Source organism: Trifolium pratense, linkage group LG2 (genome assembly GCF_020283565.1).
Source record: "Trifolium pratense cultivar HEN17-A07 linkage group LG2, ARS_RC_1.1, whole genome shotgun sequence".
Lineage (NCBI taxonomy): Eukaryota > Viridiplantae > Streptophyta > Magnoliopsida > Fabales > Fabaceae > Trifolium > Trifolium pratense.
The window spans coordinates 15,429,734-15,453,092 of record NC_060060.1 but is presented as its reverse complement, the minus strand read 5'-3'; the positions used below and the strand labels follow the sequence as shown (position 1 = coordinate 15,453,092).

Below are 23,359 nucleotides of genomic sequence, written 5' to 3'. Positions count from 1 at the left end.
ATGACAGAAATCAGGGGGGGGAGTGGTTATATGAAGTTGCAATTTTAATGAAGAAAAATGTGGGCAAGCAGTTGGAAAAATGACAAATTAATGACATGACAAAATTGTGAATTTTGATTGGTTGTCTGCTGATCATCTTTAAACTCAAATAGTAATCCAATTAAATGGGTTATTGGTCCTTAATTTTATTAGCCACGCCAACTACTTAGTTACTCCCTGGTACTCATGATATCGAACAAACCTGCAAGCTTATGTTGTTTGTTTCCTAAGTTTGTTTGCGTTGCAAGCCTCTCTCCATAAAGGTAATTTACAAACTTCACTTTCATACTTCAAAATCTTGTTTCTTTTCTTAATTACTTTGTTTTAGTCTTTCATCATCTCATCATCATATATACCATTAAAACAACATTGCTTTTAACCCGAGTTCAATTCCTGGTGGGAACAATTGTTGACCAGACTTTTCTTGGTCTTACCTTGCGACCCAACTCTAGATTACCGGACTCTCTTTTCCTGTGAAAACTAGATGGTTAATACAAAAAATAAAAAAATTGTTTTTTATTTTTTGTGTATAAACCCATAATCATATTGTTAATCATTGTACAAATATTATTTAACTTTGTTATTAGCTTACATGCACTTTTGCTCCTCTATTTTACACGGATTTAGAAATAGACTAAAATCCGGTTTTAGATAAAATAGGAGGAGTTGGTAAAAAAAAATTATGAAGATAAAATAGGACTAAAAGTGCATTTAATCACATAAATGTTTGGTTTTTGTAACAGGAAACAAAGATCCATTTTTCCGTCTGAGGTTTAATTTTTGGAGGTGTGAAACTTGATTTTAGATCCGTAGAATTGATTTTAACATGTTCGAATGTTGTCCGGTAAAATTGATTTTGTGTTAGAATTGGTTCTAACTTGAAGTTCGAATTTGTAGCTTTGACTCCAAAAGTGATCCTATAAAAAAGAACCTGAAAGGAACACTAGTGTAAAGGTTTGTTATGGATTTTGACACCTAGAAGTTCCGTGCCAGAACACTTCTCGAGTCTCAAGATTGGCGCCAAAATCATCAAAACTCAAACCTAAAAAAGAACCAGAACTTGTCCCCAAACTAGAGCTACAACAAATAGATTTAACTGCCAAACGGAACTTTGAAACTATCGTGCCAACTCTGACGAAGCCCGAACCTAATGACATTGTTAAAATTGACGTCGAATCCAAGTCTGAAGCTAAAGAGGATTCAAGAAATGTCGATTCCACGGATGTAGAAATGACTAAGGCTGAAGACAACGAAGAGGACACAATCATGCGTGAAATTGACATATTCTTTTCTCCTTCTATTAATGACAACACTAAGGTTTGTTACTGCTTCTGTATGTTGGATAATGGATTCCACATTTTACCTTTTGTAGTCTAATTTATTTATCTTGCTTGCTTTTAGTTGTACAATATGCAATATCCTTTGAGACCTTCTTGGCGACCATATGAACTCGATGAACGATGTGAAGAGGTACGTTTCTTGTATTTTTTTTTTCTTTTAGGAAAATGTTTGGTAATCGTATTGACTAGTTATTGTGTTTTTGACTGTGTAGGTCAGGTTGAAACCCGGTAGTTCAGAAGTAGAGGTTGATTTATCTGTTGAGTTGGAGTCAAGTAATATTAACAGCGATGTTTCCAATAATCTCAAATATACGAAGCAGGTCTTTTCACTATCTCTTATTACAATGTTTGATTAATCGATGCTATAAAAGTTAACGCACCAATTGCCGCCAAGATCAGCAATATGGCGATTGTGTTTTCATGTTTTAAGTATAAAAAGCAATGTTGATTTTGATTAAGATATCTTCGAATAGGTAATCGTTCTACTATAAACCCTTATCCCATTTATAATGTAAGTAAAAGTAGTAATTTTCATGAATACGCGCCAATTGCTATAATATCATCAAAAGAAATCTTATATGTGAAAGTTTGATTAAGATATCTTCATTATTTGTAGTCTTTGAAAAGTTAGTTTGGTATTGGAATAAACAAAGCAAGAGATTTTCTTAGGAAAATCTGTGTTACTCTAGGAGGAATCTCTCAAGGGCGACTCTACTTCTCGCTTTCACCATAGGTCGAAAGAAAGATTCCACCATGTCTAGACAGCTAGACCTGTGATTGATTCCACACAATGGTTCATAATAGAATACTTAATAACTGAAAAGAGGACCCGAGATCAGCAAACATCATCTTATACCCATGTTTTTGTTTGTGAAGTTGTCTCAGAAAAGTATTATACACCGAATGTAACTTATGAATTTGCTACTATATCTTTATTTCTTTCCAGACTCTATCAACTACGTGGAAGCCTCCTGCTGCAAATGGCTGTGCTGTTGGGCTTCTTATGGGAGATAACGTACTTGTTTCTCATTCTATTTTGCGATTTCGAGTATTTATGTCTTGTATTTGTGTTTTCTTTTCTCTTCTGAATTCTAATAACTTGAGGGTTTCATGGATTTTATCAGTGATACTCAAGTGGCTTGTTTAGAATATTTGAGAGTTCTGACCAACTATTATTATCTTCAAGTTTGTGGTTTATGGCTTATTGTTTCTTCTGATAACATGAGAGATTTGTGAATTACATCACGGTGATAATTTAGTTGATTTTTAGTTCGAGAAAATTTGTATATATGACTTCTTCTGTCTTGGTTGCAGTTGCACCTTCATCCATTTCACGCAGTTGTGCAGCTCCGACCATCACGACATTATATCGATTCTGGTGGCGCAGAAAAGGAGAATGTTGCTATGTCAAATCAGGTATTTTTGAAGGATGTCACTAATTTGTCGATAATCTTGCAATATTTTCCTACACACTTTTTACAAAAACAATAGTTCAGTCTTAGCCTCCCGCTATCATGGATCAAACGAAACCATCTATCATCAATCATGCTGATAGCCAAATTATTGACCTCTAAATCTGCCTTAATAGTTTCGCCTATAGTTTTCAGTCATTTTAAAAAATATGATTAAGTATGTGTTTGAGTCGTCCAATGTTTATGATTCTTCACAGAAATTCGAATATAAGATGTGAAATGTAGTTTAATAAACTCCCTAGATTCACACATGCTTGGTAGTTTTACTCCCCCTCGTAAGAATACGAGAAACCAAAAATGTTTAATCGCTACTGCATGCTTGTAGGAACATTGCCTTTTCTGTTCATATCTACAAGCCGTCCTGTTGAAGGACCACCAAAATTCTACCTCGGTTTTATTTTGTACTTTTTTCTATTATGTATCAAGTTGTTGGTTCCTCAAATCTAATGCATGCCGTGATATTATGCGATCAATTGATTCATGGAACTGACCCAACCTAGTGGGGAAAGGCTTTGTTGCTGCTGTCTGCCAGTAATCCGTCAACATATTTGGATATCCAATTAGCTTATTCATTTTGTTTCCTTGTTGCAGAATAATCATATGGAGCCTTCAACGAGTGGTGGTGATAAGGTATTACAGTTGTTAGAACAGTAATGTAATTTACATATAGCAGTATAAATAGATTTTAAACTCGAACTAGGGACTAGGGTACAATGTTTTTTTTTTCGCTTTATCTTGCGCAGAGCTGGGTTCCTCTCGAGTACCATGATTGCAAGAGTGATGTCTCGTCTAGATATTTTCAGCAAATGGCGACACAAGAAAATTCTACCATAAACTTTGAATTGAGCTTGTAAGAATATGTCCTTATATTCATTTGTACTCGCTTTTATATATGTAAATTTATTATGCTTGTGATTAAATATTTGATTGGTTCAAGGTATGATTACATTGCTACACTCTGTCCTGGAGTAAGCCACGACGCTTTAGCTAAAGGTCCTTCGAAAAGGTAATGTCTTCCTTTAATATGAAGCAAGCATCTTTTTTTGTTGTTGTATTCTTCCTCTCCTTCCTTGATTTTGTCTCTTCAATAATATGTTTATTTTTCTTATAATGCTATATTGATTTTGTTCAGGTATCTTTTATCATTGCCAGTGGAAAAGCGTCTCGAGACATTACTTATTGACGGCCCCAAACTTCATCGTTTTAGTGCTATCAAGCACTTTGCTCTCTAATGACGAACTGCTGAGTTTTCTGCAGCAGCATGCACAATTGCTGCAGGGATATTGGGTTCCAAAAAGTAGATTGCTGTCTCCTAAGGGCGGTCCAGACTCGTTGGCAAGAAATTATGTTCTCGTATTGTTCAACAAGCGTTTGAAAGTTATGTCAGCTGATGTATTAATCAAGAAAGGTGAACTTGCTAATCGCGTGAAAAACTTTCTGATGCAATTTGCTTTGGAAACAAAGGATCTAAAAGGAGTTTCGTATTGGAAGTTCAAAGAGCTTCCGGATGTGTCCTTTATAAAAGAATTTCCTAATGTTGTTAAACAACAAGAAGAAATTTTTAAGATTTTAGACAAAGTGGTATCTTCTGAGGTTGAAAAATATAAATCAAGTAAAAGTGTTGTAAGAAAGAGTGGTGTCAAGAATGCTCATGTTAGATAAGTTTCATCTGAAATTCCTTTTAGATGATATTGTACTTTTTAATTGGTCTTATTTTGAGTAATGATATTACCAAGCTCAATATGTGGAGAATTATGAGATGAAAGTGCATCCACAATAGTTGTATAATCTGTTTCACATAACATAGCCTGACATCCATGATACATAGCCACTTGAATTGCCACGAGGAACGTTAGCTTCAGTTTCGGCAATGTGCATAAAACATTAGCTTCAGTTTCTTATGTTCCTTATAATTTAAATAGAGGATAATTCTTTTAATTGTTTAACATTTTTTTATTAGGGTCCATTTTTAATATTCAATTCGGGCCTCCAAATAGTCGGGGCCGGCCCTGACTAACAGAATCAAGAACATAATTCAAAGCAAGAAAATGAGAGAGATTAGTTTTAAATCTTAGTTGTAAGAGTGAGAGATTCAGAATTCAGAGTTTGAAATCTTCACTGGTATAATACACAAGTTTGGTACGCAGATTAAGAAGACAAGTATTTTTGGTATGCAGATTACGAAACCAATCGAATTCGGTTACGATTTTACGAAGCAGTGTTTTCTTGGTTTTTGCTTAAAATCATTGCTTAAATCGAATAGGTTTTGTAGCCATAATACGGGACATCGGTAACTGCGAAACGAAACAAAGCCTTTTCGTAAGCTACAATACGAAATATGTGGTGTTTCGTACTGTAGAAACCAAGCTAAACTATACCAAAATTAAGGATATTTTGAGATTTTTGAGGGGTTTAATAGCAACTTGGGCGGCCTAAAAAGCAAACTTCTTATATCTATGTGGGAAGCAAACTATGATGCAAATGAGATGGCAAAGAAAGGATCATCAATAGAAGATAGGATCGTTTTTTTGCACATGCACTTTCTCTTTCCAATAAATTTAATATATTATTTACAAAAAAAAAATTTAATATGTTTTGTACCAAAAAAATTATAAAAAAAAAATTAGTTTTCCAAATATATAACATTAATTAGTTTTATTGAAAAAAATAAAAGTAATCGACAAATAGTACAATTGACAAATCGTATGTTTAAGCACAAAATGGATAGTTATTTAGAAATGCTAAATCTGACGAAAGTGGACAATTAAAAAAACGGAGGGAGTATGTTTTAAGCAACAAATGTAATGTTTTTTTACCAAACAACTTTATTAAAACCATTACGAACTAATCAAATCCACTATAAACTAGCGAATGAGAGTTGTCACATAGTCTAAAGTTTTGTATTTTTAATTACAGAGAGGTCTAACACCCACAAAGTCTAAAGCTTTGTTTAACAAAAAGTACCATATCAGCCAGTAATAGTGGATTAAATTGGAAGTAATTAATAAGTGTAGAAAATAGAAAATTTGGTGTTAAAATTTCCACATAATTATCACACATCACCACCATCACTTCACTTTTGCATTTTCCACAACATGTTGTATAGTATTTAAATCCATGCCGAAAGAGAGGGAAAGACCATATGCTTTTGTATTTCCCACTCCTAAATATCAAACACCTCTTGCTCCTCAACCAAAAGAAGCCTTATATTTTCTTGTTACCTATGTCTTGGTATGTATACCTTCACCTACTTCACCTTTTTACCTTAACCTTAATTTGGTTTGGTCCAACTAGAACCCTAACAATGGAACTAGGAAACCAAACTGATCATTTGGCTTTGCTCCAATTCAAGCAACTAATATCTAATGATCCATATGGTATCCTAGATTCGTGGAATAGTTCAACTCACTTTTGCAAATGGCATGGAATCATATGCAGTCCAAAGAATCAAAGAGTTACAAAGTTGAAGTTGGATGGATACGTGTTGCATGGATCCATATCTCCATATGTTGGCAATCTCTCGCATTTGAGATTCCTCAACCTTGGAGACAACAACTTCTACGGTAACATTCCACAAGAATTGGGTCGTTTGTCAAGATTAAGGTATGTCCTTCTAGTCAACAACTCGTTGGATGGAGAATTTCCTATAAACTTGACAAAATGCTATGAGCTCAAAACTATGCGCTTAACTGGAAACAAACTGATTGGCAAAATACCTAGACAAATTGGTTCTCTTCAAAAGCTTCAAAAAATTTTTATTGGAGGAAACAATTTATCCGGAAAAATCCCACCATCCATAAGGAATCTGTCATCCCTTACTATGATTTCGGTCGGTTTTAATAACTTGGTGGGAAATATTCCGCAAGAAATGTGCTTCCGAAAACAGTTGAAGTTTATAGCAGTGCATGTCAATAAATTGTCGGGTACGTTTCTTTCGTGTCTTTATAATATGTCATCTCTTACTACAATCTCAGCTGTTGAGAATAACTTTAGTGGATCTCTTCCACCCAATATGTTCCACACTCTTCCCAATCTCCAATTTTTTTCAATTGGAGGAAATCATTTCTCAGGTCACATACCCATTTCCATTGCAAATGCTTCTACTTTGACAACACTTGACATTTCATCAAACAATTTTGTAAACCATTTTGTTGGACAAGTTCCAAATCTAGGTAAGCTACAAAGTCTGAGGTTGCTAAATTTGGGCTACAACAATTTAGGAGACAATTCCACAAAGGATTTAGAGTTTTTAAACTCATTGAGAAATTGTAGTAAGTTGCGAATACTCGATTTTACAATGAATAATTTTGGAGGTAGTTTGCAAAATTCTATAGGTAATTTGTCCACCTCACTTAGTCAATTATATTTTGGGGGTAATCAAATATATGGACAAATTCCTACAGAATTAGGAAATCTAATTAGCTTGAGCCTCTTGACCATGGAAGATAACAATTTCAAAGGAACAATTCCAAATACTTTTGGAAAGTTTCAAAAGATACAAAGGTTAGAATTGTCCGAAAACAATTTATCAGGGGTTATACCATCTTTCATAGGCAACCTTAGTCAACTGTATTCTTTGAGTCTAGATGGAAATATGTTTGAAGGGAATATTCCTCCAAATATTGGAAATTGTCAAAAGTTACAAGTCTTAACTCTTTCACAAAACAACCTCAAAGGAGTCATACCCTTAGACATTTTCAACATTTCATCATTATCAAACACACTAGATTTGTCACATAATTCACTGAGTGGTAGCTTACCAAAAGAAGTGGGTATGCTAAAAAATATTGATTGGTTAGATGTCTCTGAGAATCATTTGTCGGGTGACATTCCTGGAACCATTGGTGAATGCATAAGTTTAGAATATCTTAATTTGAAAGGGAACTCCTTTAGAGGAATCATACCATCCTCTTTGGCATCGCTCAAAGGTCTTCAACATTTAGATCTGTCTAGAAATCAATTGTCTGGAGCAATTCCAAAATTTTTGCAAAATATGTCTTTCATAGAATATTTCAATGTTTCTTTCAACATGTTAGAAGGTGAAGTACCGACAGATGGTGTATTTGGAAATGCAACTCAAGTGGCAATTATTGGAAACAATAAGCTTTGTGGTGGTATTTCACAGCTGCATCTACCACCATGCCTTATCAAGGGTAGGAAGCACACAAAACACCATAAATTCGGGTTGATAGCAGTGATTGTTGGTGTGGTTTCTTTTCTTCTCATACTTTCCTTTATTATAACTATGTATTGGATGAGGAAAAGAAATCTAAAACAAAATATTGATTCACCAACAATTGATCAACTAGCTAAGGTTTCATACCAAGAGTTAAATCGAGGAACAGATGGTTTCTCGACTAGAAACTTGATTGGATCAGGAAGTTTTGGTTCTGTTTACAGGGGAAATCTTGTTTCAGAAGATAATGTTGTTGCTGTGAAGGTCCTTAACCTCCAAAAGAAGGGAGCTCGCAAGAGTTTCTTCATTGAATGTAATGCACTCAAAAACATTAGACACCGAAATTTAGTTAAGGTTTTAACATGTTGTTCGAGTACAGATTACAAAGGCCAAGAATTTAAAGCTTTAGTTTTTGATTACATGAAAAATGGAAGCTTAGAACCATGGTTGCATCCTGAGATTTTAAATGCAGAGCCTCCAACAACATTGGACCTCAGTCATAGATTAAACATCATTATCGATGTTGCTTCTGCATTACATTATCTTCATCATGAATGTGAGCAATTGGTCATTCATTGTGATCTAAAGCCAAGCAATGTCCTTCTCGATGAAGACATGGTTGCTCATGTGAGTGATTTTGGCATAGCAAGACTTGTCTCAACCATTTCTGGCAATACCAGTACAATTGGGATCAAAGGGAGTGTTGGCTATGCTCCTCCAGGTATCTTCAAAATTCATGAATTTTCCATTGTTTCTTTGAATTCTCTAAGTTTTTGTGTAGACTTAATATTTTACTAGTGACATAACATCCCCATGTTTTGCTACTTGTTTTAGAGTATGGAATGGGTTCTGAAGTGTCCATCAGTGGTGACATGTATAGCTTTGGAGTCCTGGTGTTGGAAATGCTTACCGGGAGAAGACCCACTGATGAAATTTTCAAAGATGGTCAAAATCTGCATAACTTGGTTGCAATTTCATTTCCTGATAATCTTGGAAATATTTGTAACCCACATCTGGTATCAAGAGATGCAGAAGTGGCAGAAGATGGACACAATGCAAATCTGATTCCAACTATTGAAGAGTGCTTAGTTTCACTTTTTAGGATTGGACTTATTTGTTCAATGGAATCACCGAAGGAAAGAATGAATATTGTGGATGTCACTAGAGAGCTTAACATAATCAGAAAGACCTTTCTCGCTGGTGAGTTAAACTGATATTTTTTTATGCTTCATAACTAATTCATTAATTGCCTAGAGGTTATAATTTGATTTTTATCACCTTATTGTGCATTTCAAAATTCCTAAACTACAAAATAGATCATAATAATGAGCTTCTTTATTTGTATTTCAGGTTTTCGCAGTCATAATTAGAATATAAAGTTGAAATAAATTTCCAAGTCATTTGTGGAAAGAGTAGTTATGCAACATGATGTACTGTTTGTTGTTGAGAAACTATATTCGGTCAGCAGCATTTGATTCTGTGTGATAGTGTACATTGTTGATTTCTCTACATCCTACTAGTTTTTATATATAATTAAGTAATGTTGTATTGCATTCTAATTCAATAAAGTGAGAGTTACTTCTCTCAAATTTATCTTCATTCCTTTGTCATGTATTTTCATTTTGTTAAGAATTGCCACCGTAGCTAAAACTGCAGGCGCACAATGGTTTCATGTATTTTTAGTAATAGGCCAATTAATGGTTTGAACTCAACTCTCCATTATGAGATTAATAGTCTAATCACTGTAATATTGTATATGGTCTTTAAGATAGTTTATAAGAAGATCATTTGCTACTATAAAGTTATACATATAAGTGTCTAGTAGAAAAGAGTTTGTTTGTTTGAAGTGTTGTGCAGAATGCATTGATAATTGGTTTTGTTGAGGTTAATCCTTTTTGTTTTGTTTCTAGTACGATTAAGGGTCCAGAGTAATTCATCAACATGTTTTGTTTTGCTTTGATTACGTGTGCTCGTAGTAGAGACATTCATCCTGAGAGATGTGTTCATGAGCACGTCTGCAAGGTTGGTTACGATCCCTTTATGCTGACGTCTAATAGTAACGTCATTTTTGCAACTTTCATTCTTGAAGTTGAAATGTATGCAAAATGTGGTAACTTGAATATTGCAAAGAGACTTTTTCAACAAAATACCAAAGAGAAACATTGTTGCTCAGAACTGTATGATTAATGCTTATATAATCAATATGAAAGGTATAATGAGACCGAGTCGTCCGATTTAATCTAATTGAGTCATGCGATTCAATCTAATTGAGTCATGCGAGTCTCAAGATTCGCGCCAAAATCATCAAAACTCAAACCTAAAAAAGCCAGAACTTTTCCCCAAACTAGAGCTACAACAAATAGATTTAACTGCCAAACAGAACTTTGAAACTATCGTGTGCCAACTCAGACGAATCCTGAACCCAATGACATTGTTAAAATTGACGTTCAATCCAAGTCTGAAGCTAAAGACGATGAAGAGGACACAATCGTGCGTGAAATTGACGTATTCTTTTCTCTTTTTTTTTTTTTTTTTTTATGGTGAGTATATTCTTTTCTCCTTCTATTAATGACCACACCAAAGGTTGGTAGTCTAATATATTATTTTTGGTTGTATCCGATACTTAATTCCTGTAACACTTAATTCTTTGGTAATCCTATTTACTACTCCCTCCGGTCCTTATTACTCCCTCCGTCCCAAATTATAAGGGAAAAAAACCCATTTTTTTTGTCCCAAATTATAAGAGAAAAATCATTTTCAAGAATGTTTTTTTCCTTATTTTCATAAAATTAAATGCAAATTGCATTTAATTTCTTCTCTCTCTCATTTTCTCAATAAACAACAACCAATAAAAATTGTTTTTACATCTTCCTATGCAACTTATTCCAAGGAAAACCCACAAAAACATACTTCAAATTCTCATGTTTTACTTTTTCTTAATAAGTGTGATTTTTTTATTTTCCCTTATAATTTGGGACGGAGGGAGTATAAGGAATAGTTTGACAAAAACACAAGGAAACCTATTTTTTTTATTAAAAATTATAAAATGTTATGTTTAATTCCAAAAATAACCTTGGTCTTAATTGATTGTTGTCTCTTGTAATTATCAATATACTAAACCACTATTCTTAATTCCAATGTAACTCCTCCTATACATGGTGGTAGACCATTTATGTGACTCTTTGTTTACTAAAATTTGCCTCCAATTTTTTTGTATAGGAAATGTGTGTGTAATTAATGTTAAGCATTGAAATAGGTTATATTGGAGTATACAATTCAATTCAATAAGGGTATAAAAGGAATTACTTATTTAATAAAACATAGATTTAAGGAGGGTTCCTTATATAAAGGACCAAAAAAAAAATCCAAACTGTTCCTTATAATAAGGACCGGAGGGAGTAGTTTATTGTGTTTTTGACTGTGTAGGTCGGGTTGAAACCTGATAGTTCAGAAGTAGAGGTTGATTTATATGTTGATTTTGAGTCAAGTAATATTAATAGCGATGTTTCCAATATACTCAAATATACGAAGTGGGTATTTTCATTATTATTATTATTATTATTATTATTATTTTTGGTATACCCTTTTCATTATCTTTTAGGCTAAATTTCACTTTTGGTCACCTATATTTCAGAAACTTGCAATTTTGGTCCCCTATGTTTTAAAATAGCAGTTCTAATCCCCTATGTTTACCCCCTTTTGCAAAAGGTCAATTTTGACCAAGTCAACGCTGATGTGGCAAGTCACTTAAGTGACTCAGCTGCTTTTTCTCACTTATTATTTATAAAAAGAAAAAGAAAAAAAGATAAGAAAGAAGTCACGTGAGTTCTAAGTCACGTGAGTTCTGGCTTTATTGAGTTTCCTGGTGTATTTTGGAGGGTATCAGGCGTTGGGATGAAGTTTGTATTGATGTTGTTATTGGTTTTGTAGTAGAACCTTCCTTTGTATCCTATTCCAAGTACTCCTTGTACTTGTTTTAATAAAATTTTGCCTCTTTTCAAAAAAAGAAAGAAAAAAAAAATAGAACAAGTTCTTCTCTATTTTCATTTCAATTCTAAAATTACAAATTGATTTGAAATATAACAACATAATTAATAGCGGAATGCAGTACATACGGTCTTCATCTCCAACAAATGCACTTTAGGATTCAAAACGAAAATAGGGTTCAAAACGAAATAGCAGAAAGAGAGAAATCGAACAACAAAACTTGAGATTGATTCAAAGTAGAAATCGAACAACCGACCTTACGATTGATTCACAACATAATTTATTTTGAGTTTTGCGATTGAAAAGAGAGAAATTTTGTGATTGAGATGAGAAAAAAGAGAGTAGAAACAAAGTTTTGCCGCAAAACTTTTGCGTGTTATGTTTTTTTTTGTTATTGATTTTGTAAATAAATAATAATAGATAGATGGGAAAAAAAAAAAACAAAAAGAAAGTCACGTGACTTCTTCATTTTTAAATGATGCTATCAAACTTAACGCGCCAATTGCCGCCAAGATCAGCAATGTTGATTTTGATTAAGATATCTTCGAATAGGTTATCGTTCTACTAGAAACCCTTATCTCATTTATAATGCAAGTAAAAGTAATAATTTTTATGAATACGCATCAATTGATATAATATCGGTAAAAGAAACCTTATATGTGAAAGTTTGATTTTGATTAAGATATCTTCATTATTTGCAGTCTTTAAAAAAGTAGTTTGGTATTGGAATAAACAAGCAAGAAATACTTTTTAGAAAAATCTGTGTTACTCTAGGAACCTCTTGATAACTCACTTTATGTGATGTTTGTTATGTAATAATTAACAATTAGAGATCAATATATTATATGAAATTAGAACACACTTACTTGATAATCATAATCACAAACCATCGTTACCGGAAGCGCACCAATATCGAAAACATCGATATACTAGACAAGGTCTTCCTCTGCCTAATCACATGCTCCAGTCTTTGAGGTCTTTGATGGGGAAGACAACAAATGAGCGCTTATGCTAGCTTGACAACGTGACGGCAAAGGGGACCTAGCCTATCTATTTATAAGATAACAACCCTAGTACCACCCATCATGGACTCTAGAGTTGGGCCTACACTTTGTTTCTACACAAATCAGAATTAGTGTTCAAGCCCATTATTACTGATCACAATTATCGGGCTTAAGCATCATCAAATGGATCACAACAACATCAACCCGTTTTTATTAAAATCAAAAGCCACAATTGATTGCAGCCCACAAAATATCAGAAAATATTCTAACATTCTCCCACTTGGGCAAAATCAATTGTGTATATTTAATTTAAAGAAAACACTTTGAAAATGACTCTCGGGTTGATAACATATTTTAACGTGGCCACATTGATCCCAAGATGCAACATCTAATTAAGACTCCGTCCAACAAAAGTTAAATGATATCGAATCATAGCGGTAATTATATCATTATCGATACAACACCTTCCATGGTTACAAATACTACCAAACTCCGTCGACTAGTCATTTATGTAGAGTGTATCGAGAAAATGATATGTTTGTGATCTCAACCATACTATCATTTTCTTCGTCAGTCCTCAATTTCTCTCAAATGCCTTAAAGCCAGAGAAATTCTATGGTCCATAAGATACCACAAGTCCAAGCTCCAAAACAATGTTGACTACCGCGGTATAATGATCTAATCAACATCGAGCTCCAATATTTTAGACATAATTTCTCTCAAATGCCTCAAAGCCAGAGAAATTACATGGTTCTTAAGATACCATAATGCCTCAGCTCCAAAATAGTGTTGATCACCGGCTAAGTGATCCCGACAACACTGAGCTTATTTATTTATGTTTTCACATAATGCCTCAGCTCCAAAATAGTGTTGATCACCGGCATAGTGATCCCAACAACACTGAGCTATAATATTTATTTATATAATGCCTCAGCTCCAAAATAGTGTTGATCACCGGCATAGTGATCCCAACAACACTGAGCTCAAATATTTTTATATTTCAAATAATTTCAAATTTATAAAATGAGTTAATAAAATTCAAACTCCCACTAATCAAGCATATCAAAAGAATATGAGTTATCTCCCACTAATCAAGTGGTATATTAAAACTCCCACTTATCCAAACGTTCCTTCACAATTTTTAAAGAAAACTCCAATAATTGCTTCCATTTCTTATAATTTTTAAGATGTTCAACATTTCAATGGAAACATAATTATGAGCGGAGAAATCCATTTTGTAGTATTATCATAAGAGGTCAATATAATAGTACAGTCACCTTTGGGCAGAATGTACAAACTAAGGTCAAATCCTCAGTCAAAACCTCAGATAAGTTAATCAATGAGTATACATTGAACTTTGAAATTTGTCACCTTTAGGCAGACAAATTCCTCCGATCAATACATTCTCCAATAACTTCATGTAAAATTAATTTTTAATCGTAACATATAATAATCACCTTTGGGCAGAAAATTACATGTTATAATTAAAACCATTCCTCAAACTACAAAGAAAATTTCATCAATCAATAATATAAGCGGTTCCACTTTGGTGTTAACGGCCTATATTAATGCATGAAATCTCTTGCATAGGAATCATTATCTTTCGTCAGAACACGACTCAGTAAAAATATGCATTATTTAAATGCATCTAAACTGATCATTCATTATTTTAATTCGCATTCTCAACATATTTCTTTTAATGCGGAAAATTAGTATTTTAGGGGAGATATCATTACTATTAAACAGTCAACTCATAAGAGATCATTACTGTGAAACAATCAACTCAATATAATAAATACATAATTTACGCAGCGGAAAAATAAGAGACTTCAATTTTAAATCAATTGAGGATATAAACCAAATAGTCCCGAACTTTTATAAATACCATAGGACGTTAAAATCCTCAATGTAAGTCTCTACAAATATTTATAAATAATTGACATGTAAAACTCTCCCACTTGATAGAGAATTATAGTTGAAATATAATTCAAAATTTTTAAAATATATTACCAAATATTCAACTATCTTCTCTATCACACAAAAGACATGTCGAGTAATGTCACACTAAATTTAAAATTGTATTTTATCCAGAATAGAACTCTCAAAATATTAAACTTAAAATACTCCCACTCATTAGAGTAAAGTTTTTAAAAATTGGAGTATATAACAAAAAATCAATTAATTATTATATAGAGAGTTTCTAATTTAGAATATTCTGGAAAAACAACAAAACTTTAATATATAATTGCACATTTATTATTTCAAAAGGAGTAGACGATATTGAAAACAAATTTCCCCTTATATGCAATTATATAACAAGTCACAAGAGGATAAATAATTACACCACTAACCTCCAAGAGTGTGACTTTTTCATCCTTGTAAATGGAATCAATGAGAATCGAAGACTTCGCGATAAGATATTTGACGGTGTCATCTCAAATAGTCACAAATCAAGTGCAAACCGTTATATCATAATAAAATGACTTCAATAATAATAATCGACCCAACTTATATAAATAATAAGTTACAAGGATATTAGTTTTCAATTGCCTTAAATAATTGCTCAAAAACTTTTCTCAGCATGTTTATAGAAATAAGGCATACATATTTGGTGTCATAATTAACAAAATTGAGCCTAAAGTAACTTCCAAACTTTAACAAAAATGTTTCATATCAGTGTTACCACTTCAAAAGAGATTTTCTTAAATAATATTTTAGGCTCCAATCTCATATGATTCTCACGTTAATCACCAAATATATAGAGATCTTTCAAAATTATCTCATTTCCCAAACCAAGAATGTGATATTAATATCAAATATCAAACAAATATTTCACTGTGTTCAAAAAATTCAAAATTCCAACCAAACCGATTCATGGTATGGAAAGGAAAAATTCATGCTAATTAACTTTGTTGCAAGTCCAAATAATAAAAAATATCCAAAAGAAGCCATCAAAATAAAAATTGGCTCACATGATTATCATATTAATCATGATGCCATACACACAGTGTGGTGCACAAAGAAAATAATAATAACCACCGATCCAAAGAATAAAATGAAATATGGATCCTTTGTGATTTGTTAAGGAAACAATTACTCAAGTGAAAGAATTAGCATAATAATAACCACGGATCCAAAAATCATGGACACAAACGAACCACTAATGTCAAAATCAAATAATACTATAATTGACCGATATTATCTCGACCTGCCAAATTGAATCCATAAGTTCAGGGAATAAACAAACTGACTAACAAATTTGAATTGATGAGAAAAGGAATCCAACAGTGTTCTAGGATTGACTGTGGTTATAGACAAAATCAGCATCACACTATATACACATGAAGTTATAGACAATATTTCATAAATATTGTGTTGATTGAAACCCATATGTAAATCAACTTTTCAATTTTTTTTTTTTTGATCAAGGGTTAATAAATAAGTATGATTGAAGCAATTTTGATGGTGTAATTCCCACAATACAAAATCATGCCGCAAAAAGAAAAGTTTCAGCAATGAAATAGTGAGTCAATTGGATCAAAATATCAACAGCATAATATAAACCAGTTGTACCAATTATCTATCGAAGTCGTTCAGAAACCAAGTATGACAAACACAAACATTATTACTCCATCATCAGACGAGTTTGCAGCAAACCACATAAAAATTCAAACAAAATAACATGCTGCCCATTTATATAAAGCATCAATCATACGATTCAAATAGAAAGACCATTAAAATTTATGGTTTCACTATTAGTCAAAGTTAAAGTCTTGAAATTGCAAGTGGGAGAGAGATTATTACTCAATGACCTTTTAAGATAATTTGTCTTATATACTCGGTCAAAATATTAAAAGCCGATTGATAAAATTGAAAAACCAGTCCAACTGATTATGTGTTGCACATCTATAAAAACAATTTGAGAAACCCCTCTTCATTCTTGATTCACAAAATACGGCAACAATAAAAATAAAAAAAAGGCATGTGATACTCTGATCCAAGAACCGAAATCAATTTATTCATTTTCTCTTACAGAAATAACATATCACTGGTAGCTTTACGTGAATAATTATTCATTATTCATTATAAAAGGTTTTATTCCAACATAGCATATGAAACAGAATGAATCTAAAGATTTCAGTGAAAGAATGAATTTTGACTCAATTAAATTAGGGTTCTAATCATATAATATTGGGCTCTGATACCACATGTAATAATTAACAATTAGAGATCAATATATTATATGAAATTAGAACACACTTACTTGATAATCATAATCACAAACCATCATTACCGGAAGCGCACCAATATCGAAAACATCGATATACTAGACAAGGTCTTCCTCTGCCTAATCACATGCTCCAGTCTTTGAGGTCTTTGATGGGGAAGACAACAAATGAGCGCTTATGCTAGCTTGACAACGTGACGGCAAAGGGGACCTAGCCTATCTATTTATAAGATAACAACCCTAGTACCACCCATCATGGACTCTAGAGTTGGGCCTACACTTTGTTTCTACACAAATCAGAATTAGTGTTCAAGCCCATTATTACTGATCACAATTATCGGGCTTAAGCATCATCAAATGGATCACAACAACATCAACCCGTTTTTATTAAAACCAAAACCCACAATTGATTGCAGCCCACAAAATATTAGAAAATATTCTAACATGTTATCCCTATTACTTTGATTATTACATGACCAGACGGTGATTTACAGTTGCTTTAGAGTCATTTTATTATGTTTTTGAGTCTAGTGATGTACTTAGGCTCTTATGTAATCCTCTATGAAAAAAGAGCAGTTCTATTGACAAAAGGAGTCAAGACAGACCACTGAGTGAAGTTGAAGAACGCTTCATAGATAATTAATGATAATCAGAGTCAAGACATCCTGAGTCTGTACAGATTTGATGACTGGAGTCAAAGCGTGAGTCAAACTTGGCCACGTCAGAGTTGAATGTTTGAATGAAGCTGCATAGTGGAGGAAAGATAGCCTGACTATTTTCTAAGTGTAGTACAATACTTTCTATTGTATTGGCTACTTTGGGGAATATTCGTTGGTTAGTGGGCTAATCTTTCTCCACTCTTTAAAGGCCCAATTCCCGATGCTGATGCTTATATAAAGGGGCCTCTAGATCTAATTTTACTATCTTTGAAAGGTCATCTTAGATCTACCGTCAAGCGCAGCCATTCCGGTGAAGAGCAGACGCAACTCTGAGATCTGATAATCGGTGATTCGCCGCCGTTGGTCGGAGGTTTATCTTTCTCTATGATTTGTAAATCTCTATCTATGGTTGTATCGGTTACTCAACTCAATATGAGCTAAACTCTCTATAGTTGGAATTATGTGAAGCTTAATTAATTTCGATGTTGTTTATGTGATGTGATTGTAGGGTTGTTTATGCTATTTTATTTTCTCTTGAGTTAATTCTATATGTTTTTATCTTAGCTTGATCACTTTAGATTTAAACATAAGTTCATTGTTATGAGACATCTAGCATTGAATGGATCTAGAGAAATAATATGGTAGGGTATGGACACATCACTCTTTCTTAAAGGACTTAGACATAAGCCTTAAGTCCATAGTGAGAATGAAGCAATCTTTTCCGAACTAAAACGTACTAAGTATGAACCTAGACATAGGAATCATCTTAACTACTGGTTTATCATCTTAACGTTGCAGACATGGACCACTAGGTAAGCTTGCTCACAATAGTCTTGACACCACATATCACTCACACAACATTGATTGACGTTAAGTGGATCATAAGACCAACTACTCTTTACTCTTGATATCAAAACCCTTTTTAATAATTCCTTTACTTTATATGTTTGTTACCAAAATGATGTTTAATTGTCTTTTCCCTAATAAGCATAAGTACAATTGTGAAATTAATGAGATAAAGTTTCACTAAGCAATCCTCCTGAGATCGATACTTTTCTTATTACTTGCTACAAAATTAACTGTGTATACTTTGTTATAATTTTTATTATAATAATTTATTTTAAAGTATTATTATTATTTATTATGTGGCACCGTTTTATGTTCTTACCAAGTCAATATAGCCGTTCACTTTATTTGGTACATTGAACTATCTTAATTATGGACTTTCGGTTTTGTTTTTATAGAAAGGTAATTGCAACATTAATAATTTTAATGTTGGTTGCTTGAGCTACTACTTCTTCCTCTATATAGGAAAAATTGTAATGCATAAACGAAGAGGAACAAGAGTAAGGGTGAAAAATTAACAAGCAAATATAATAATAAGTTCCCATGAGCATCCAAAAAGAGTTCTATGAGACCTTGCTAATTCACGTGCAGTGCTAGCAAGAAGTGACTGTTGTATCCTGGAGGGTATTAGCTATGAGACCAACTGCACCGGGTAACTTACCTGTGGTGACGAAATACTCTTAAGCCTAGTGCAATTTGCACGCCTCAGTCAAAATTGATAAGCTTTTCTTCTTCTCTATTCTATTTTATTTTATTATGTAATCAATTTTATTTCATGATGTATCATATTTATTTGTACCAATATTTCTTTAATTTATATTAATGAAATAATTCTATGTCGGATAATATTTTTCCAACATACTTTGCACACGGTCATTGCTGACCACCTCTCAAGGGCGACTCTACTTCTCACTTGTGGCTAATTGTTGATTGAATTAGTGGATTTGGAAATTAAAAAATCCACTTGTGTCACTATGTTGTAGTGGATTTGGAATTATAGCCTTCATTATTATATACATAAATGTTTTTTTTTTTTTACCCTCTGGTTGCTAGGAGAAGGGGGTTAAGTAGTACAGAGTTTGAGGTGAGTTCTGGCATCAAGTGGTTTCAGTCCCCTTTCAAATGCAGTTGCGGGGGATCGAACCGTGGTCCTCCCTATCAAATCCAGCGCTAATCACCACTGAACCACTAAAATTTAGTTACATAAATGTTATATTGGAATATGTGAGATGTTAGTTTAGTGTTAAAATTTTGTATTGTAAATTTAAAGTCTGAGTTTAAATCTTAAAAAAATATTTGTATAGTGATCATAATTTTAATTAAATGTTATTCTATATAAACATATATCTGCATAAAATATATATTATGGAAAATGCTAGCGAATATTCTTGGGGCACTCTTTAATAATTCAATTAGGGAATTACGGTGTATAAACGAATTTCTTATGCACCATGCATAAAAACACACAAAACTATTCCAGAGCAAAATGGTTTTGGATTACAACCCTCTGAAATCATTCCACAGTAAAAATAGTTTTGACATGATTAAGTACATCTAATGTGAAACAATTCCAAGCAAAAATGGTCTTGGCATGATTTTAGTTTAAAACTAACTACGAAGCAATCTGATGACGTTCAGGGGTTGCTGTTGTTGATTTGGGGATGGGAAATAATGTGTTTGTTCAATTTGATGGTGGGGATTTATTTATGCACCATGCATAAGTTTATTCCTTATGCATAATAACTGTTGGTATTTCAAGTGTGAGTTGAGTCTCACATCGGATGAAACAGTGAATGTTGAATGGTTTATAAGTGAGAGAACTCATTAACCTAACACCTTAATGTTTTGGGTTAAAGTGTGGTGTCTAACTCACTTGTGTAGTTGTTCAAGGCCCGATGTGATGATTCCCCGGACCCCCTCATGACCCAACAATAACTCATGCCATTCAATTACGAATGTATTGTACTTCACACGTTTTTATTAAAATTTAGGCTTAACTACACATTTGGTCCCTTACATTTATTTTAGGTTTCAATTTGGTCCCTTACGTTTAAAAAGTATCAATTTGGTCCCTTACGTTTATTTTAGGTTTCAAGTTAGTCCTTTCCGTCAATTTTGTCACATGTGGCAGTCAATTTGCATATGTGGACTGACACGTGGCACTTGGACACAGTGACACGTGTATTGTTCAAACGTTGAAAGTGACAAAACTAACGGAAAGGACTAACTTGAAACCTAAAATAAACGTAAGGGACCAAATTGATACTTTTTAAACGTAAGGGACCAAATTGAAACCTAAAATAAACGTAAGGGACCAAATATGTAGTTAAGCCTAAAATTTACTATTTAAAATCTTTAAAAAATGCTCCGGTGATACTCATTAGCAAGAAAAGTGCATTTCCTAGAATGCTCAAGAATTTAAGAAAACTAAAACACATAAGTACATTATATGGGTGCTGGTTAACTTTGGTAAAATTCTAAAATTCCCAAACTTTAATATGTTGAGGTTGAGTAGATTAGAGTAACAGCTAGTTGCAAAGAAAAAATCGAGAACTTTTTTCGTAGAAAAAATCGAAAATAATTTCCGAAAAAGACTTGAAACTTTTGTTTCGGAAAAATCTGAAACCTTTTTTCCAATAAAAATATCGAAACTTTTTTCTGAAAAAAACTCCGGAATTGTTTTTATCTAAAATCGAAATTTTTTCCCCAAAATAATCAGAAACTTTTTTTCGAGAAAATTTAAAAAAATTTCCGAAAAAATATCGGAAACCTTTTTTCCGAAAAAAAATCGGAACTTAGTTATCAAATTTTTTTGGATAAAAAAATAAATTGAGACTTAAGACCTATATTTTATCCGAGGGGCTTAGTCTTTTTAGGCCTATTTATGTTTATCATATTTGGGCCCCTTCATAATGAGGCTGGACCCTTCAATATCACAATTAATTAGTTTTAACATGAGTTTGAACACAAGAAAGAAAAATGAAGGAACAAACGATTAGTTATTAGTAATTATTATAAGTAAAAGGTTGCAGGCGTGCTAAGCCACTAAATTTGATCTAGTGGTGAAGGGTTCGGGTAATACGTTATAGGTCTTTGGTTCGATCTCAATCTCATTGTAAAAAAAATAAAAAATTTGTAGTCGCGCTGATATATACCATCATATATAGATGGGTATCATTATGTAATAGTCTAGGTTCATTGTATCACATAAATAAACTAATTAGGACAACTTTATGTAATAGTCTATGTAATAGTCTAAATACAATTTGTTTATAATTATGATCAGAGGAAGTAGCTCATAAGGGCTGATGTATTAGAAGATAATAAGCTTTGGAGTGGGAGGTAATTAGTTCATCATTTTTATTGGGAAGCGAATAAATGTGCGGACGTTTTAGTTGATAAAGGTTGTAACTTGGATATTGGATGTGTTTTTTTTTATGTTTGTTTTAGTGACATTCTTTCTAAGTTTTAGTGACATGTTTATGTTTGATTTATCGTTAGCGGATAGGTTGGGGATCATTACTCCCACATCATTCGGTTATAGTCTCTCTTCTTTAGACTTAAGCCCTCTTTTATACTAAAAAAAATATTCAATTTTCACCGACTTATTTTTCAGGTATATATTGTGAAATGTAAAATCAAAGTAATTGACCATAATAACTTTTTTTTTATTAAAATAAAAGATATTCATTCATTCAAATTGGTAGAGTGCATCAGATTCAAGTACAAATTCAATACCATTAAAAACGAAAATGATGAATGCTAAAAACGAAAATGATGAATATGCGAACAAACTCATAACATCCAAGTTAATAGCATAACACGGCATACTCATGCCTACAAATAATGTGATAAAATTAAAGTAACCGGAATACCTATGTCTCCGAATCTGCATCGTTGACGAACTTAATCACCGTGTGAATCAGTAGTTGATCGAAGTTGATCTGCCAATTCAATCAAACGAACACCGCAACAAAACGGGAATACAAACACCGCAAAAAGACAGGACGACAAAATCATAAAAAAAAACACAAGAAAATTTTAATCTATGTTAAAACCACTTATTTAGATTAAAGCAAATAGTAAAAGATGCAAAGAGAGTGATTTTGGGTCGAAAAATCCCCCCCTTTTTTATGAAAGTTGGAAAATAAAACTTAGAAAGAATGAGGAGTTTGTCACCCTAAAATACTTGGTTGCTTAATTAGTGGAAACTGGAAATAAAGTCCATGGAAATTGAATTAGTCGATTTGGAATTGGAACTTCCATTATTATGCGTGTTGAAATTGACGAAGACTAATGAGTTAATATTGTGTGGCTAATTGTTGAGTACGTATAATTCACTTCCGATAGACAATATCTATAGTCAAAAAATTAGTAGATTCACTACGTAGGTAGCCACATTAATCACATAGCACTGTCACTTAAATTTGACTCCCATATGTGTCGTACTTTTCGGTCTGTTTAAACAATTGACTTGACTTTGACTTATCACTTTTTTTGTTGTCTGAACTGAAGTTCATAAAAGTTTAAGGAAAAATGTTCACATGTATTTTAAAAGTATAGTATTTCTTTTCAATATATTTCTTTCAGTCTCTATTATAAAATAGT

General features: G+C 32.8%; 2 protein-coding genes across 3 annotated transcripts; both read left to right on the top strand.

Moving 5' to 3' along the window:
* Positions 1-873: 873 nt before the first annotated feature.
* Positions 874-4,516, top strand: LOC123904262 (DNA-directed RNA polymerase III subunit RPC5-like). Its single transcript, XM_045953946.1, is given in 11 exon segments — positions 874-883; positions 1,019-1,356; positions 1,441-1,509; positions 1,592-1,699; positions 2,326-2,394; positions 2,694-2,795; positions 3,443-3,481; positions 3,595-3,701; positions 3,789-3,857; positions 3,984-4,076; positions 4,078-4,516. Coding segments are annotated over 11 exon segments (1,440 nt in total). The 3' UTR covers positions 4,514-4,516.
* Positions 4,517-5,811: 1,295 nt separating this feature from the next.
* LOC123907531 (probable LRR receptor-like serine/threonine-protein kinase At3g47570) lies at positions 5,812-9,916 on the top strand. 2 transcript variants are annotated; one of them, XM_045957830.1, is made up of 4 exons: positions 5,812-6,774; positions 7,888-8,748; positions 8,862-9,227; positions 9,378-9,846. In XM_045957830.1, the coding sequence occupies exons 1-4, from the start codon at positions 5,994-5,996 to the stop codon at positions 9,395-9,397; spliced, it is 2,028 nt and encodes a 675-aa protein (XP_045813786.1). In that variant the 5' UTR covers positions 5,812-5,993; the 3' UTR covers positions 9,398-9,846. The 2 variants fall into 2 exon arrangements, with proteins under 2 accessions (XP_045813786.1, XP_045813785.1); XM_045957829.1 differs by having other exon boundaries at positions 5,812-8,748; positions 9,378-9,916.
* Positions 9,917-23,359: the final 13,443 nt, after the last annotated feature.